The 19,647-nt window shown below is 47.6% G+C and overlaps 1 protein-coding gene across 1 annotated transcript in view; it reads right to left on the minus strand.

Annotated features, from left to right (window-relative positions):
* Window positions 1–18,538, minus strand: part of SFXN4 (sideroflexin 4) — a 69,030-nt gene extending 50,492 nt beyond the window's left edge. The window contains exons 1-3 of the mRNA XM_033941986.1: window positions 18,360–18,538; window positions 11,181–11,246; window positions 9,408–9,482 (exon numbers count right to left, since the gene is read on the minus strand). Of these exons, the coding sequence (XP_033797877.1) occupies window positions 9,408–9,482; window positions 11,181–11,246; window positions 18,360–18,401 (183 nt within the window). The 5' untranslated portion in view covers window positions 18,402–18,538. The remainder of the gene's footprint in view (window positions 1–9,407; window positions 9,483–11,180; window positions 11,247–18,359) is intronic.
* Between the last annotated feature and the right edge of the window lie 1,109 nt (window positions 18,539–19,647).

Below are 19,647 nucleotides of genomic sequence, written 5' to 3' on the forward strand. Positions count from 1 at the left end.
CAGACGGAGGCTTAAGAGGGGGGCAAACCCTGAGTAGCCCTTTCATGAAGCGTGTCACCAAGGGATGGAGTGACAGAGGGCGTCCCTCCAGAGGTTGGTGGAAAGCAGAAATCGCACTGAGATGAACCCGCACCGAAGTGGTTTTCAAGCCGGAGCGCGACAAATGAAATAAATATTCTAAAACCGAGGATACCGGAACTGATACCGGATCCAGGTGAAAAGACGAGCACCAGGTGGAAAACCTGGTCCATTTCTGCGCATAGCAAAGCCTCGTCGAGATCTTGCGGGAGGCTTCCAACACCTCCTTCACCGATTGAGACAGGTCCGGAGGAGTCAGGGAACAAGAAACCAGGCTGTCAGGTGCAATGACTGCAGATTGGGATGTAACATGGATCCTTGACTCTGAGACAGCAGAGAAGGAGAGACAGGCAGGGGAAGAGGCTCTCTGGCACTGAGCTGGAGCAGCAGGGAGAACCAGTGCTGACGCGGCCACCGAGGTGCTATGAGAATCATCGTGGCCGTGGACGATTTTAGGTGTACCAACGTTCGCATGATCAGAGGGAACGGAGGGAATGCATACAGGAACCTCCCTTCCCAGTCGAGTAGGAAGGCATCCGCTTCCAGACGGTCCTGCGAGTACATCCGAGAACAATATAGTGGTAGTTTGTGTGTCTCCGGAGAGGCAAACAGATCCACCTGTGGCGTTCCCCAGCGAGCGAAAACCTCGCGTAGAACTGCTGAGTGTAGAGTCCACTCGTGCGGTTGCAGAAGTCGACTCAGTTTGTCCGCCAGGCAATTCCGTTCTCCTTGGATGTAGACCGCCCGGAGGAAGATGTTCCGGGAGGCCGCCCACTCCCAGAGGCGAAGAGCTTCGGAGCAGAGGGGCCATGACCCCGTTCCTCCCTGCTTGTTCACATAATACATTGCCACCTGATTGTCCGTGCGGACGAGGACCACCTGGTCCTGCAATATGTGAACGAAGGCTCGAAGTGCTAGGAAGATGGCTCGCAGCTCTAGCACGTTGATATGACACTGACGGTCTTCTGTCGACCACAGGCCCTGCGTGCGAAGACCGTCGAGATGGGCTCCCCACGCGTACTCCGAGGAGTCCGTGGTCAGGACCTTGTGAAAAGGCGGAGTGCGGAACAATAGCCCCATGGACAGATTTGAAGAGTCTGTCCACCAACGCAGCGATTTCCGCAAGGGCGGAGTTACCGAAATGAGGCGAGACACCGGGTCGCACTCCTGACGCCACTGGGACGCGAGGGTCCACTGAGGGATCCTCAGATGTAGCCTCGCAAACGGCGTGACATGTACCGTCGAGGCCATATGGCCCAGCAGCATCATCATGCGCTTGGCCGACACCCTCGATAGTTGAGAGACCTGGCGGCTCATCCGTACCAAGGTTTCCAACCGCTGGGTCGGCAGGTAGGAGCGTAGGCGCACCGTGTCCAGCACCGCACCTATGAATTGAAGAGACTGCGACGGCCTCAACTGAGACTTTGGAAAGTTTATCTCGAACCCGAGAGTTTGCAGGAAGGCAATAGACTGTCGGGTCGCTGAGATAACCCCCTCCCTGGTCGGGGCTTTGATGAGCCAATCGTCCAGGTAAGGGAACACATGGAGTCCACGTGACCTGAGGGCTGCTGCAACCACCACCATGCACTTCGTGAATACTCGTGGGGACGCGGCCAGGCCGAAGGGCAGTACCCTGTACTGGAGGTGGAGGTCCCCCACCTGGAATCGTAAGAATCTTCGACAGGCGGGGTGCACCGGAACATGGGTGTATGCTTCCTTCAGGTCGAGGGAGCACATCCAGTCCCCTTCCCCCAAGAGGGGGTACAAAACCGGGAGAGATAGCATTCGAAACTTCTCCCGGGCCAGGAATTTGTTGAGCTTCCTGAGGTCCAGTATGGGGCGCAGGTCCCCGGTCTTTTTTGGGACCAAAAAGTAGCGGGAGTAAAACCCCGTACCCCACTGGTCCTTGGGGACCGGCTCGACCGCCCGAAGCTTCAAGAGGGCTTTGGCTTCGGTTATAAGGGTCGGTAGCTGCGAACGGTTGCAGGGGACTAAACTTGGGGGGCTGTCCGGCGGCGAGGACACAAAGTTGAGCGAGTAGCCCTCGGAGACGATCCGGAGCACCCAAGCGTCTGAGGTAATCCCGGTCCATGCCTCCCGGAAGGACCGAAGACGGCCCCCGATAGGAAGGGGTTCCTGTGAAAGTGCGGAGGGGAACCCGCCCCGTCCGCTCAGCCCGTCAAAAGGAAGGCGCGGGCTTAGAAGGGCCCTGCGCCTGGGCTTGGGTTTGTCCCCCTCTGCCTCGCTGAGACGGACGTCTCGGAGGCGGTCTCGAGAAAGCCGGGGTCGACTTCTGAGGGTATCGGCGCGGCGGAGGCCGAAAGGGTTTCTGCGGCGGGGGCCTAGGTTTGGGGCGGACCAGGGATGCTAGAGAGCGCTCCTGTTCCGACAAGCGTTTGGTCGCCGCATCCAATGACTCGTCGAATAACTCGGACCCCACACAAGGCAAGTCTGCCAGGCGTTCCTGCAGGTTTGGGTCCATGTCGAGGGTGCGAAGCCAGGCCAAGCGGCGCATGGCCACCGCGAGGGCCGACACCCTCGAAACCAGCTCAAAGGCGTCGTACACTGCGTGGAATAGGTACAACCGCAATTGAGACAGGTTGGACATAAACTTATCGAATCCTGCTCTTTGGGAGTCCGGTAACGAGTTTCGATATTGAGGAAGGTCCTTCACCATACCCCGCAAATAGGAGGAAAAGGTGAAGGCGTAATTTAGAACCCTGGTGGCCATCAGGGAATTTGAATAGAGGCGACGGCCAAACTTGTCCAGGGTCCGCCCCTCCCTGCCTGGTGGAACCGCCGCAGAAACCCGTGAGGGCTGTGATTTTTTAAGAGCAGACTCCACCAGAAGAGACTGGTGTGAGAGCTGCGCCTTATCGAACCCTTTAGGAGGAATCGTCCTATACTTCGATTCCATTTTTGAAGGCACAGACGTGACTGTAAGAGGGTTTGACAGGTTATTCAGCCAGGTTTGCAGAAGGACACTGTTGAGAGGGAGTCTAGGCACCTCCCTAGGAAGAGTGGGGAGGTCCTGTTCCTCCAAAAATTCTTTGGAATACCGAGAGCCTACCATCAGGTCAATCCCCAGGGCTTGGGCCATGTCCTGAACGAAGGATGAAAATGAGGACGGCCTAGCCTGGGGAGACAGGGTTCTCGACCGCCCCACCGAGGAGAGGGGGGAGGCCTCATGGGAATAATGAGGATCCCTAACCGATCCCGAATCCCAGGATCCCCTCTCGAGGGCCCTCGAGGGGGAAGGGGAAGTTATCCTCCTCGCAGAGCCCTTGGGTGAGGACCCAGGGGTTCGTGGGACACTCTCCCGTTTCCTCGGCGAGGCGGCCCGGGAAGACTTCCCATGAGGTGAGCGGAGGAGCCTCGGGTTGTCGAGGCGCAACTCCGACACCTGCAGCGCCTCGCCCCCGAACGACGAGGAGCGGTCGCGCCGAGGCGAGCCTCGGGGTCGTTTAGACTTCCTCGATCGACGCCCCGTCCGAGGTCGCGTCGAGGGCGAGGCGTGTCTGGAAGACCCGGAGGAAGAGGAGGAAAGACGGCGCACTCTGCGCAACTTTTCCTTGGGCCTTACACTCCGCTCAGGGGGTTCCCCCGTGGTCGAGGTCCGGGGCGGGGCCGAGACCGAGGTGAACGGGGCCACCGTACCCGAGACCGAGGTCGCCGAGGTCGGGGCTCCCGAGGGAGCCGAGGCCGGGGCCTCCGAGACCGAAGGCGCCCCGGCCGAGGTCGAGGCCGCCGGAACCGCAGCACGCTGCAACACTTCCAGGGCTCCCGACAGCTCCGATGAGATCAGAGCTCGGAGGAGATCCTGGAAGGCCGGAATCCCCACGAAGGTGGGGAGTTCCGAGTCCGGGGCACACTCCCTGGAGGGCGACCTCGGTCTCGAGTATTCCCTCGGGGTGTGCGGAGTCGAGGTCCGATGCGGGGCCGGGGTCGACCCACCCGCCTTGGCCTGACTCGAGGATGGCTTCTTTGCTGAAGGGGATGGAACAGAGGACTTACCCGAAGCTTGCTTCACTGACGACGCCTTCGAGGAAGAGGGCCGAGGCGAGGCCGAGGCCCCCGAGGACGCCGAGGCCGAGGTCAAGGCCGGGGCCGACGTCGAGGCCTTAGGTGCGTCGACGGCGAACAATTCGGCCATTCTTGCCTTACGGCGACGGAGGGCCCTGTTTTGGAAGGTAGCACAGCGATCACACGAGTCTGTCGGATGTTCGGGCCCAAGACAGACAATGCACCACCGGTGAGGGTCGGTGATGGAAAGCAACCTTTCACACCGGCTGCACTTTTTGAATCCCGTAACAGGACGGGACATCCACGAAGAAAAAGAAGAAGGCCGGGAAAGTACCGACGTCCCGCGGCCACGGATTCCGGGAGCCCCCGGAGTCCGAGGAAAAACGAAAGACTTTTTTTTTTTTTTTTTTTTTGAAAGGAACCGAAAAGAAAAACAGCACCGCGAACTAATTCGAAGGGAAAACAAACTAAACGCGGCAGCTAGAAGGCAAAAACACTGGAGCTCAGATCCACAGGGCTTTCTTGCTCCGCGGAAAAATTTGAACTGAGGACCACGAGGTGGGATGCGCCCTCTAGTGGGCGAGAAGGCACGCACATGCGTGGTGCAGTGTGCAAACTTGAAACTTCAATCAAGTTTGCTTGAAAAGCTGTCCGCGCCGGGGCTCCGTAGATGACGTCACCCACATGTGAGAATATCATGCCTGCTTGTCCTGGGATAACCTCCTTGGTTCTGGTAGTGATACCTTTTTTGATAATGCCCAACATTCTGTTCGCCTTTTTTGAGGCCGCTGCGCATTGTGCCACCGGTTTCATTGTCTTATCCACCAAAACCCCTAAGTCCTTTTCTAGGTTGCTTTCCCCCAATATCATCCCCCCCATCGTGTAGTTATACATCGGGTTTCCTTTCCCAATGTGCATGACTTTACATTTCTCTACATTGAAGCTCATCTGCCATTTATTTGCCCACTCACTCAGTTTGTTCAGATCCCTTTGTAGTTCTTTACATTCCTCAACAATTCTAACCCTACTGGAGAGTTTTGTGTCGTCCGCAAATTTTATAACTTCGCACCTCATCCCTGTTTCCAGGTCATTAATAAATATATTGAACAGCAGTGGTCTCAGCACTGACCTCTGCGGGACACCAATCATGACCCCTTTCCAGTCAGAATAGTGTCCCTTTGCTCCTACCCTCTATTTCCTGTCCACCAGCCAGTTTCTGATCCTTCTGTGTATGTCCCCTTCCACCCCGTGGTTCCACAGTTTCCTTAGTAGGCGCTCGTGGGATATCTTGTCGAAGGCTTTTTGGAAGTCCAGATATACGATGTCTATGGGATCGCCTTTGTCCAATTGTTCGCTTATCTCCTCAAAGAAGTGCAGTAGGTTCATTTGCAATGATCTTCCTTTACAGAACCCATGTTGACTTGTTCTTATCAGATTATTTTTTTCTATGTGCTCATTGATACTGTCCTTGATCAAGGATTCGGCCATCTTCCCCGGAACTGAGGTTAAGCTCACCGGTCTGTAGTTCCCCGGGTCGCCTCTCAATCCTTTTTTGAAGATAGGTGTAACATTCGCCATCCTCCAGTCCTCCGGGATTACCCCTGTTTTCAAGGTTAGGTTGCAAATCCGCTGCAGTAACTCAGCTGTTTCGTCTCTGAGCTCTTTCAGTATTCTCGGGTGAATTCCGTCAGGGCCCGGAGATTTGTCAGCTTTTAATCTATCTATCTGTTTGAGTACATCTTTGAGGCTTACCTCCATGCATGATAATTTTCCCCCTTGATCCCCCTTGAAGATTTTTTCCGGTTCCGGCACGTTGGATGTGTCCTCTCTTGTGAAGACTGATGAGAAGAACGTGTTTAGTCTGTTTGCCACCTCCTCTTCCTCCTTCACCACTCCCTTCCTGTCTCCCTCATCCAGAGGTCCCACCTTCTCCCTCACTGGCTGTTTTCCTTTCACATATCGGAAGAATGGTTTAAAATTCTGTGCTTCCCTGGCAAGTCTCTCTTCATACTCTTTTTTGCTTTTCTGACCACGCGATGACATTCTTTTTGATGCTTCCTGTGCTCTTTCCAATTTTCCTCGGTTTTATCCTTTTTCCACTTTCGGAATGATTTTTTCTTGTCTCCTGTCACGTTCTTAACTTCATTGGTTATCCATGCTGGGTCTTTTGCCTGATTCTTTTTGGACCCTTTTCTAAATCTGGTTATATGCAGGTTTTGCGCTTCGTTTACCGTGTCTCTGAATAAGGTCCATGCTTGCTCCACTGTCTGTGCTTTCCTGGAGCTGTTCCTGAGCTTATTCTTCACCATTTGTCTCATGGCATCATAGTTCCCTTTCTTGAAGTTAAACATTGTTGCAATAGTTCTCCTTCCCCTTGGCATTCCTATTTCCACTTTGAACTGGATCATGTTGTGATCGCTATTTCCCAAAGGCCCTACTACTTCCACTCCCTTGGCAGGTCCTTTCAGCCGGTTGAGGATTAAATCCAGACTAACTGTCTCTCTTGTTGGTTCCTTGACAAGCTGTTCCAAGAAGCAGTCCCGTACGGTCTCCAGGAACTCCGTTTCCTTTGTACATTTTGAAACTCCAAGACTCCAGTCTATTCTGAGATAGTTGAAGTCTCCCATAACTATGATGTTTGCGTTTTTGCATTCTCGCCTCAACTCGGCTCCCAGTTCCGTATCCTTTGCTTCAGTTTGCCCAGGTGGGCGATAGTACAGTCCCATCTTTATCTCGGCTCCCTTTTGTCCCGGTATTTTAACCCATAGTGATTCCAGTTGGTCATTTGTCTCTGCTGCGTCCACTCTGGTCGAGTGGATGGTGTCCTTTATGTAAAGTGCAACTCCTCCTCCCTTCTTATGTGTCCTGTCTCTTCGGTAGAGCTTGTACCCTGGCAGTACTATGCCCCATTTGTTTTCCTCGTTCCACCATGTTTCCGTGATTGCTATGATGTCCAGGTTCTCATCTTTGGCCATGACTTCTAGATCCCCCATTTTGTTCTTTAGGCTTCTAGCATTAGTGTACATGCAGTTCAAGTCTTGGTATTTTTTTCTCCTTGTGAATTTCCCTTGCGTTTCATTTTTCCTTCTGTCCCCTTCCTGTCCTATAGACTCCTGGTTATTGTCTCTCTTGTCATCCTCCTTTTGTTCCTTCCTTTCATCTGGCTCCATTTTGTCTTCCCCTTGTAGTACACTTCTCCTGTGGTCCTCCTGTTTCGTCTGTCTCCCTTGGTTTTTCAGCTCCTGTTTTGTGCCATTTGTGTCTTCCCAGCACTTTCCCCACTCAGTATCTTCTCAGGATACTGTTTTCCGAATCATCAGCTTTCCCCTTCTTCTTAGTTTAAAGCTTGCTCTATTCCTCTCCTGACGTTGTTTGCTAGTAGTCTAGTTCCCGCTGTGCTCAGGTGTAATCCATCTCTTCTGAAGAGTTCCTGCACAGAAGAGCTTACAATCTCACTAGGACAGACATGACAGAAACACCTACTACTACTACTACCACCATTTATCACTCATAAAGGGCTGAAAGGCATACACAGCGCTGTATATTTTGACATTTTATAGACAGTTCCTGCTCAGAAGAGCTTACAATCTCACTTGAACAGACAGACATGACAGAAACACCTACTATAACTACTATTTATCACTTATATAGCGCTGAAAGGCATATACAGCGCTGTATATTTTTACATTTAATAGAGGGTCCCAGCTCGGAAGAGCTTATAACGGAAAAGCTTTTTCAAATATTGAACAGCGAGTCCTGGGAAACCAACTTTCCTTAAACAAAACTCTGCCCTGCCAACCACTGGTAGACTAGCTGACAAGTTCAGATAAGTTGGCCTCGTATGTGAAATCAATTTAAAAGTATCTTAGTTGCCATCTGTTCTACTAGTGACTGGCAGCAGACAATTTTGTTTAAAGAACGTTGATTTCAAGGTTTCAAGGTTTCAAGGTTTATTCAATATTTGATTAATCGCCTATCGTAACTACTAAGCGATTTACATTTACAGAAAATACATAATAAAAAGTTAACAATAATATAATAAACTATTAAAATCAATTTAAAACAAACTAGACAAATTTGGACAGGAAACATTAGGAAAGATGGGGAAGAAATACAATTTATAATAGGAAAGGAGGGATGAATAAGGTAAATACACAGAATGGATGGGAAAACAAAATAAATATATAGCTGACTGAAGTAAAAGGGAGTTGTACAGAGTAATTAGAAATTAATTAAGGATTAAAAGCGTCTATAAAAAGAAAACTCTTAAGTTGGCTTTTGAAATTGTCGAGGTTTTTCTCCTCCCTTAAATAAAGTGGGAGAGAATTCCATGTTTGTGGTGCTGTGACTGAAAAAATATACTGTCTTCTGGTATTTATAATTTTGACTCACCTTTTTATACATGAAATGTTGTTTCCGTGTGATTGATGAGCCAGGAAAATAAGTTGATGATGTTAACAGAGCTGGTATGGCTAGCCAGTTTCAGGCGGCTAATTCTATAACCCCCTGGTTCCAAAAACAAGTTTATGAATGTCAACACCTCATTTTTCAAAAGTATGTTGTGCTATCACAAGAGAGCTGGCATTCTTTCGGTTATGAAATGATCTAGCAAAGGAAATTTGGACAGAAGTCTACTATAAAAAAATTTAAGGTCTTATTGAAGACACATTTCTTTAGACTTTGGACTATAATTCTCAGTGCAGCAAGGCTAAGATGTCCTCTACAGCCTTGGCAAATGTCAACTGTGGAAAGTGTGGATATTTTAGGAAGGATGAATGATATGCTAAGGGTGGGCCCCAAATTGATGGGCTGGGTCAGGAACTAGTTAAGTGGAAGACGACAGAGGGTAGTGGTCAATGGAGATCGCTCTGAGGAAAGGGAGGTTACCAGTGGTGTGCCTCAAGGTTCTGTTCTTGGGCCTGTTCTTTTTAACATTTTTATAAACGATATTGCTGAAGGCCTGTCAGATACGATTTGTCTCTTTGCGGATGATACCAAAATCTGCAATAGAGTAGACACGCTGGATGGTGTGAATAACATGAAGAAAGACCTGGCAAAGCTTGAAGAATGGTCTGAAATTTGGCAGCTAAAATACGCCAAATCATCTCCAGTTTTACCAAAGAAATGTCTCCAGCTGGGCTGCCACAGCCATGTCAGGGAGATGGCAGTTTTCCTTCTCTATTAACCAACCGTCCTAATTAAATGCTTCAGTGGAATATACCAGTCCCTCTGCAATTTCAGGACAGTACCAAACTTTAGAGAACACAAAATGAATGCTGGGAGGTAAAAGTCACATGTGTACATACCTTTCTGTCTTGAATAGGACCTTTGCCAGGCTCCCCCAGGCTATCCAGCAAGAGTCTGGAATTTTCTATTTCTCTCTAAATTTAAAAAACAGGGGGTTGACATTTTTCAATTTTTTTTTTACTTATTTTGTTGTGATTAAGCAGAAAGGAACAATGCTCAAATATAAACCGAGGTTAGAAATGTGAGTGTCATTTGTCGTCCCCACCAGAACACCTGGCCTCAGTCACACATGTAGAAAACAGAAAAAAAAACCTTTTCAGATTTAGTGATTGAGGAGTTGATTGTTAATGCCTTTGTAATGATATGTAGAATTAAGCTGATGACTATATATGTATGTTAGAATTTTATGTATGTTTTTATGTAAACTGCATAGATTTTATGCGGTATAAACATTTTTTAAATAAATAAATACAAATCCACAAACTAAAACCCTAATATACCAGACTCTGCACACAGTACACAAGAGAAATAGAAAGAAATGCCCAAGGCTTGCTGGACTCCCTTCGAGAATCCCGGAGAGGGCGGGAGCCAGCAGGCCTTGAGCAAGCGCAGACACCCAACACAGAGTGTTGGCGTCAGCTTCCGTAGCATCGGGACTAAGTGCGATATCGGTCTGGGGCAAGGGGGGAGCTGGTAGTGGAGGATATGAGTGCTGGTCATCGGGAGTAGGGCAAAGAAAGCAGTTCTGGTCATGTGCAAGGGGTGGAGGATAGCAATACCAGGCATCTGGAGGGGTAGAAAATAGCATTGTTGGTCATCAGGTGGGGAGGGGAGGAAAAAAGCACCATCATCCAAAGGAGGCTTGAATATAGACCAAGAACCCCATTTTGGGGCCAAGTTTTTTGCCCCAAAATCTCACTTTATATTCAAGTATATACGGTAATTTTGTTTAATGTTTCAGTTTCTGACAAAAAAAAAAGGCCAATTTCAGTCACAGATTCAATTTTGGCAGAAGCTGAAGATCCTGGGTCTGGTTGGGCTCTAGTGTGTCAAAGCCCACCTTGAGCTGATATTTTAAGCAGTTGCTTTAAAAGGAAGTTTTCCTATCTGGAAAATAAATTACCGTATTTTTCGCTCCATAAGACACACTTTTTCCATCCCCAAAAAGGTACCTTCTATCCCCGCCCCAGGTACCTTTTTTTAAACGGGTGGTGGTCCGGCGCGGTCTCCTGCTGGACGGCTGCTTTTCTCCTTGCAGAGCGGCGCATAACGCAGGAGCGCAACCTTTGCGCTTCCTGCCTGGTCCTGCGCTGCTCTGTGATTGGCGCTCCTGCGTTGTACGCCACTCTGCAAGGAGAAAAGCAGCCGTCCAGCAGGAGACTGCGCTGGACCACTGCCCGTTAAAAGAGAGGTACCTGGGGGTGGGGGGGGAAGTGTATTCGCTGCTGCTTCCCAGCACCAGACGCACCTATGTAGAGGAGGAAGAACCAAGAAAAAAAACCACAATTCTGAACCAAATTTTTTTTTCTTGGTTTTTCTTCCTCTACAGGGGGGGATCCCATGGAACGAAAAATACAGTACATAAGAATTCAATAAATAAGTTGAATTATAATTGTTCTGATACTATTTCCACCCACCCCCTTTTACTAAGCCACGGGGTCCAGAGCGCTAAATGCTCAGACGCTCACAGAATTCCTATCAGCGTTGGAGCATTTAGCGTGGCTCTCTACCGCGGCTTAGTAAAAGGAGGCCTATTTATTATTGCGCCCACTCATACCTAGCTTCTTCGTTACCAAAACACAGTAAAGTCCTAACTGATGCACAATACTTACTTTTGAAGCTAATAAGACAGAGGGGTCCAAAACCTCCAACCAGTTCAGAAACCTCTGGAGAAAAGTCTGGGGAGAAAAAAAAGAACACATCAGCATTCAGTCAATCCGCTCTCTGGATCTTATTGACGTACGTCTTCGATTCCACCAGTCCAAAGATGCAGAGTTTGGAAAAAAATATGATCATGTTAGCCCCTTCTATCAACAGCTTCCGCAAGAGTTTTGTTTAAATTTGGTTGTATTTGCTTTAAAGCGTTGTTTGGTTTGGTTCCAGCTCACCTATCCTCGCAATTTAAATTGAACAAGTCTAATAAGGATACGCGAAAAACTTGCTTGTTTATGTATCTAGCTCCAAAAGCTTGTCGAGATAAGAGATTTCTAGAAACGACATTTGCATTTCAGGCAGGAAAAATGAATTCCTGGTTGAGTACTTGTATTCCTCAAGCACAGTCTTACTATCCTTTTAGAAAGTTGTTGAAAACTTACTTGTTTGATTCCCCGATATATGTTATGTTCACTGATTGCACAGTCTTCTTTGATGTGAACCGCCCAGAACTATGTGGTGGGGTGGTATACAAGAATAAAGTTATTACTATTATTAAAACATGCATGAGTTTGCTGCCGAGGCTTCTCGAGACCCTCCGTCATCTCAAGCTGATCACTGCATACTGACTTGGTCAATCGGCCCTACTTCTTGTGCTTCCTTAAAAGCTTTTTTTAAGTGAATTGAGTTAGGTTTTCACAGGTAAATGGTTTATTAAATTGAAGAACGATGATACTTAAGAATAGTTTGAATGCAGTGATGTTGTGGCTCTGCAGATAAGACTATTGTAACTCTGTATTTTGCAATTTTATTATGTATGGAAATTTGTAAGCCGCCTTGGATAAAGGCAGATTAAAAATGTTTTAAATAAATATTGAAATGTTGACTGGAAACTAGAGAATGACACAGTGACAAAATTCATCACCATTCCCGTCCTTGCGGATAACCGCGGGAAATAATCCCATGTCATTTTCTAATGTCTGTTTCAACCTCGGTCCTTCTACACCAGCATTCTTCAAAGCAAAGCTTGCGGGTCAATGGTTGTGGCCATTCATACTCTGATACTTCCCTCTCTCTTTAAAGAATGACATGAAGATGGTTTCCCATGGTTATCCGCGGGGACGGGAACGGTGATGAATTTTGTCACCGTGTCATTCTCTACTGGAAACCCAAATAAAATGGACACTGCAAAAGACCATTCCATGGTAGGAAAAGCGAGGAAAACAGTTTATTTACCTCCAGTACCGAGCTATATACAGCTTATTTACTCTGTAGCATGCCGCATGGGGTTCAGCGCTGCTCCCAACACTCATAGGAACTCTATGGGCATCGAGAGCGGTGTGGGGCATTCGGCGTGGCTCCCTGCGCTGGTGACCACTATCGCGGTTTACTATAAGGAGGGGAAGATTTTTGGCCATTACTTAAGTCAATTCGTTTTGTAAACCGCTTTGAATCCTTTGGGAGATTTAGCGGTATATAAGATGCCATATTAAATTAGATTAAAATCATATCAAGCTAATCAGTGGAATGCCATTATTATTCTAGAGTGCTTGCAAGCATGATTGATAGTCACTGATACTTTGCAAAACACTCTTGAATTTACAGAAACATATTTGTATTGAAAAAGATCCCTTCCTCCCCTCCAATACTGAGTTTTTTTCAGGTAGAACACCTAAAGAAGACACAGCTCCAGAAGGGAAAAGCTAGAACCCCAAACCCAGAAAACTGCAGGCAGCTAGATTCTTCTGTACTGACTGAGCTCAGGAACCTCTTTTGCAGCTTCCAAAGAAATGTCTTTGAGTTCAAGTCTGTAAACTACCTTCCTGAGTGTTCACAGACATCTTCAGCTCTAAAGTACTGTCCAGGAAGAAGGAAAGACTTCTGTTTGCTCAGGATCTGTCAGTGACCACAAGCTCCTTCTACTCCATCTTCCCCCTCCAAAAAAAGTCACTGAATGTGAACTGGAATTAGAGTTGGAACCCTGCCTTCCATCTCTTATCTCCCTGGTTAAAAGATACAAAACAGAGAGTAGGGTTAAATGCTCAGTATTCTTAATAGAGAAGGGTAAATAGTGGGGTTCCCCAGGAGTCTGTGCCAGGAGCAATGCTTTTTAATATTTTCAGGGTGAGCAGCGCTTCCAGGGAAACCCTCCCAGAGCTGACCCAAAGTTATTGCAGGCTAGCCAGGCAGGTGCCCTAATGCTGGGTTGCCCCCCTCCCCTCCGGCTACAGTCCTCTGAGCCAAAGACTGTATCTTCTCCCAGGATCTCTGAGAACCTCTGCAGCGCTATGAAGCCTCAAAATCAGATAACATCCCCCCCCCAACAAAAAAATAAGAAAACAGATGCAGAGCAGAAAGAGACACCTTCTCAACTCGCTTGCAGAAGGAAAAACTGAGGAGATGGGGCCCTGCCCAGTGCCACAAGGAGGCAGAGTAGAAAAATGTAGATGATGATGCCTTCTGCAATCCTTACAAGTGAACTCCTGTCCCTCCTGCACTGGAAACAATGTTTAGATAGGTAGTTCTTGTGATTGATTAAGGTACGTTTCATTGTCAAAAGAGATAGATCTTTGGGGTGGGTGGGTAGCTCTGCAAGTTGATTTTTAAGTTCTATCAATACTCTGGGATGTATACCATCCAGACTAGGTGATTTACTACTCTTCAATTAGTCAAACTGACCCATCTTCCAGTTTCTCTGACTCATCAGCACTGAATACCATTTCTGTCATGAATATCTTCCCCCATCCCCCCACCCCAAACTTGCTTGGTGAAGACCAAATTTAATCTTTCTACGAGAGGAAAGGCAGTGAAGAAAAGATGGAAGGAAACTGGAGAAAGAACAAAATCAAAAGTGAAAAATAATAATAATTTGATTTCTTATATACCGCCCAACCAGAAGATCCGGGCAGTTCACTGCAAGAGAACTGAGGCATATCAGTGAAGATGCAAGATACAGTAGGAATCGGTAGGATTCAATGCTATACAATACAATAAAATACAACATGATACAATGTAGAGTGAAGGAAAGTGAAGTCATCACATAAATTTACCAAACAGATTTTCAGTGATTTTCTAAACTCAAAGTAGGATTAGGAGTGGGCAATCAGAGAACACATCCAATCTGAAATGGAGAAACACTGATGCTTATACCTACTTCTAAATGGATACAAAGGTACTCTTCCTTAAAAGATTCAGAGGAATCAGAAAATCCAGCTTTTATCCACCTTAGAAGAACCAGATCCTTGGGATCCAAAGCAATTCATGTTATGGAGCTTCTTTGATAAAGCCTAAATTCCCTGGATCCCTCAAGAGTTGTAGTTCAGCCAGCTCTTTTAACATGCAGTACACTGAAGTAGCTGAAAGGACTGCGGCGTCCTGAGTCAATACCTCCCCCACCCCCAATCATGTTTAGTAGCTCTCTTTCCACCCAGTGTTGCTAGTTGGGCGGTTTTCCAGCCAAATTAGGCTAGTTTTTAAGCCTCATGGCGAAAAACAAAGGGCTTTGGCGGGTGGAAGGTTTTTGGGCTAGTTTTTTCTGGAGTTGGGCTTATTTGGAGCAGGTAACAGGTTTGCAGGCAAACTTCCTGATTTTTTTCATTGGTTCTGCTGCAGCAGTAAACATGCTGCCTTCTGCTGCCTGGAAGCTTTCCCTCTGCTACTGCTTCCTATCCCCTCTTAGGAGCAAAGCAGTAGCAGAGGGAAAAATTCCAGGCCGCCAAAGACCGAGTGCTTACTTCACGCTGCCGGCAACTTGAAGAACTGAAGAGTAACTGCCTTATCGGATCCCATGGAAAGGAGGAACGCAGAGGGGTCGCTGGGGGGTAGTCATTAGAAAAATGCTGGACTGCGGGGACGGAGAAGAAAAACAAGAAAAAAATGCCAGACTTCCAGGGGAGGACAGAGATGCCAGACTGTGGTAGGGAGGAGGAGGAGGAGGGAAGGAGAGAAGAGGAAATACCAGACCACAAGAAAGGAGAAAGGGAACAAGACTACTGGAGGGAAAGGGAAGAAGAGAGAGATGCCAAACCATGGAAGGGAAACAGGAAAGAAAAGTAGGTGAGAAGGGGAGGGGAGGAGGGAAGGAGGAGGGAGAGATGCCAGACTGTAGGAAGGAGAGGAGAAAGATGTTGGACCACCAGAGTGGGGGAGAGAGGCAGGAGGTGGTGTGTGTGAAAAGGACATGGTTTTCTGTTAGTATTGACTATAGAAATAAATCAGTACTAGTAAGAACATAAGAAAAGCCTGACTGGGTCAGACCAATGGTCCATCCAGCCCAGTATCCCATCTCCATGGAGGCCAATCCAAATCACAAGTACCTGGCAAAAACCCAAATAGTAGCAGCATTCCATGCCACCGATCCAGGGCAAGCAGTGCACTTTTCCCATGTCTGTCTCAATAGCAGACTATGGATTTTCCCTCTCCTTTATTAAAATTAGCTACATTAACCGCTCTTACCACAACCTCTGGCAACATGTTCCACAGCTTAACTATTCTCTACGTGAAAAAATATTTCCTCCTACTGGTTTTAAAAGTATTACTCTGTAACTTCATAGTCTTTGTAAATCTTGATGTAGTAAAAAATCAATCCACCATTCAGGATTTTGTAGACTTCAATCATATCTCCCCTCAGCCGGAGGTGGACCCTAGCAACCAGTAACTGTGATTCAGGTTATTCTTCCCAATGTGCATCACTTTGCATTTGTTCACATTAAATTTCATCTGCCATTTGGATGCCCAATCTTACAATTTCCTAAGGTCCGCCTGCAATTTTTCACAATCTGCATGCGTTTTAATGACTTTGAACAGTTTAATGTCATCTGCAAATTTAATCACCTCACTCGTCGTTCCAATGTCTAGATCATTCATAAATAAGTTAAATAGCACCAGTCACAATACAGACCCCTGCGGCACTCCACTATTTACTCTCCTCCACTGAGAAAAATTACCATTTAACCCTACCCTCTGTTTTCTATCCGATAACCAATTCTTAATCCACAATTGAATTCTGTCTCCTACCCTATGACTCTTTAATTTTCTCAGGAGGCTCTCATGAGGAACTTTGTCAAAGGTTTTCTGGAAATCTAGATACACTGCCCCGCCAGGTCCTATTTTGAGGCCCTCGGTATGTTTATCATAATCACAAAAGTAAATAAAAACAGTTTCTTGATCTTATGTCTCTTTAGCTATAAATAACATTATTATTATTAAGCCTGAGCAAAAAGGAAAGATTTATAAACTATAGAGTTTTACCTCATGCAAAATTGTCATTTCTTTAATAAGACATTAACTATTTTTTTCTGAGGCCTTCCAAGTACCGACAAATTCAAAATATGGAGAGATGCCTACTCCCTACTCCCATCGGCCTCCCCCTCCCCCAAACTGATATGGCATGAAGGATGCCCATTCCCTCCTGCCGTAGGGCACCCCCCTCGTACCTTAAAGTTGAGAGCAGGAGAGGTGCTCAGTCCCTCCTGCTCCTCCACCGGCAGCAATGTGGGCCTTAGGCCTTCCCCATGTATCACATGATGCACCGGGGAGGGGCCTAAGGTCCGAATTGCTGACGGCAGACGAGCAGGAGGGACTGAGCACTCATCCTGTTCCCAACTTAAAGGTACAGAGCATCCCTCCTGCCATATCAGTTCGGGGGGGGGGGGGAACGATGGCAGGAGGGAGTGGGCATCCCTCTTGCCATATTTGCACAGGGGGGATCGTCGGGGGGAAGCATGTGGTGTCGCTGCAATTATCAGAGGCGGGTGATTGTAGGCGGGTTGTCAGGATGGACCGTCAGCGGCGGTGGGGGATTTTTTTTTTTTTATGGGACAGATATTTAGCATGTATTACACACGCAAAATATCTGTCCCATAAAAATTTTTTTTTAAACCCGACAGATCTACTGCGTTTTAGGATCGTAAAAGCTGATGCAAAATAGCCAAGCAAATGTTAGTGAATCAATCGCTTGGCTATTTTGCATGGGGTTTTACAAATTTGCATGGCTGGATCGGAAAATGGGCGATCGAGGGGGAAAACACAACCAAAAGGTTGACCCTTAGTAGTCCACAGAAATAAAAATCTGATAAAACCAAAGATACTGTGGAGAAGATGATCAAGATGCAGGCTTTATTAAAAGCTCTATCCAATAAGAATTATCTAGGACCTAAACCATTGGGGACTCTGGACCCAACATGGTCCGTATTCCAACAAAACTGTCTTCTCAGGGTCCCTAAAGGTCCTGGTACAGAAACTCGTGGATCAGAGGCTAAAAACAACTGTTGGCAAAACTCTGTGCAGTGTCTTTGGTTCAATCAAGGGAAAAAACACGTGTTGGGCTGTTTTGTGAATCGGGTTGGTTAGCAGCGATCGTTGCTGACTTTGGTGAATCGGGGCTTTAATCTCAGGGAAGTCTTGGAAAAAACAAGGAATTGACACAGCTCTCCCTATTCCAACTCATTCATGTGTTGGCACCAGTTCTGAGCCATCCACAGTAGCTCAGATAATTAGCTCTCCCTTTCTCCGGTTGGCGAGGTCTCACACAAAAACAAAAACAAATAAACCCATCTTTGTCGTAAGTTCTGTTTTGTACTCATGATGTCCAGAAATTTGAAGAGCTTTTCATTCCCCTGAATGTTTTGTACACCATTATAGACTGTTTGGGATATATGCGGCGTACAAATAAGCAATTTGTATTTGTTTGATAAATAGAGGGCTTTCCAGTGGCTACTTCTTGCCACCAGTTTGGCTGGAACATTTTTTGGTATCTGGCAACCCATTCCAGAGATCCAGTATCCCCCCCCCCCCCCCCCCGTGATAAAAGGGGCATCAAAACCTTCGTTTGGCAACTGGCCCTCCCCTGTGATTCCTCAACTGAAGGAAGAGCAATGAAGCCATAGGAGGCAGGGACTTGGTCCCTGGGTTGAGCTGAGATGCGACTAGGCTCCTCCTTCCAGTCTTGTAAAAGGGTAAAAGCCGGATCCTGGAAGGAGCACTTCAAGGGCAACGGGATGCAAAGCGCCCCCCCCCCTTCTCTCTGACCCAATGGTTTGACCCTTCCGATTCAGCCGCGACCATGGGGAAGAAAGGGGGGGGGGAGACTCTGCGGCTCTACACGGAGGGCAAAGAACGGCTGCTCCCCCCTTCCCCACCTGCTCCGCCTGCGGCCTCCAGTACGGCGCACCTGGCTCCATCTTCCGGCCTCGTGTGCAGCCCTCTAGAATCCCCGTCGGAGCCAGAGGCGCAGCCGCATCGTTCCGGCCTGAGGGAGAAGGGGCCGAGGCTGCGCGCGCAACCGCAGGAGGACGCCACGCCCCTCACGCTCACGCTCTCTGAGCCCGCCCACGTTCGTTACAAGGTGGGAAGGTGGAGAGGCAAAAGGTAAAACGCGGATGTGGGGAATCCTCTGGATCCCGTTTCCTGACTCTCTTATAAACATGCGCACGATGGATTTCTTTCTCTGTTCCAGGGATGTCAAAATTCCTCCTGGAGGGCCGCAATCCAGTCGGGTTTTAAGGATTTCCCCAATGAATATGCATGAGATCTATTAGCATACAATGAAAGCAGTGCATGCAAATAGATCTCATGCATATTCATTGGGGAAATCCTGAAAACCTGACTAGATTATGGCCCTCCAGGAGGAACTTTGACACCCTGCTCTATTCTTTCAGACATCAGTGAGACCGTGCATGAGTCACTTGTAATTCCCACGCTCTTTCAAAGCCTTCCTCTTCCCACCATCCCCTTGGCGTAGTGGTTCAGCACCCTGACATTCTGGGTTCAAATGCGATGCTGCGTTCCTTCATCCTCCACTGCAAGCCTACCTGCACAGGCAGAGAAAATGCTCAAAAGTACCTGTCTGTGAACCGCTTGGAGTGTAGTGGTAAAACTACAAAAAGGTGGTATACAACTCCCAATCCCTTTCCTCTCTGTGGCCTCAGGGAAGCGAGTCTTCCCCATGCACCTTGAAAGTTTATTTTTGTGGGGATTAAAGGCTGACCGTTGCATCCTTATATGTCTACTTCAGAGGAAGGTTCCTCTTCTCATACTAACCAGCTCTGTGGGTCATTGCAGATCACTCTAAGGAAGAGGATGTTACCAGTGGTGTTCCTCAAGGTTCTGTTCTTGGGCCTGTTCTTTTTAACATTTTTATAAACTGTATTGCTGAAGATTTGCCTCTTTGCGGATGATAGAGTAGTTACGCCAGATGGTGTGAATAACATGAAGAAAGACCTGGCGAAGCTTGAAGAATGGTCTGAAATTTGGCAGCTAAAATTTAATGCCAAGAATTGCAAGTCATGCATTTGGGCTGCAAAAACCCAAGGGAACGATACAGTTTAGGGGGTAAAGAACTTATATGCATGACAGAAGAACGGGACTTGGGTGTGATTGTAGGTAATGATCTTAAGGTGGCTCAAACAGGTTGAAAAGGTGACGGTG

This window comes from Geotrypetes seraphini, chromosome 4 (assembly GCF_902459505.1).
Source record: "Geotrypetes seraphini chromosome 4, aGeoSer1.1, whole genome shotgun sequence".
NCBI lineage: Eukaryota > Metazoa > Chordata > Amphibia > Gymnophiona > Dermophiidae > Geotrypetes > Geotrypetes seraphini.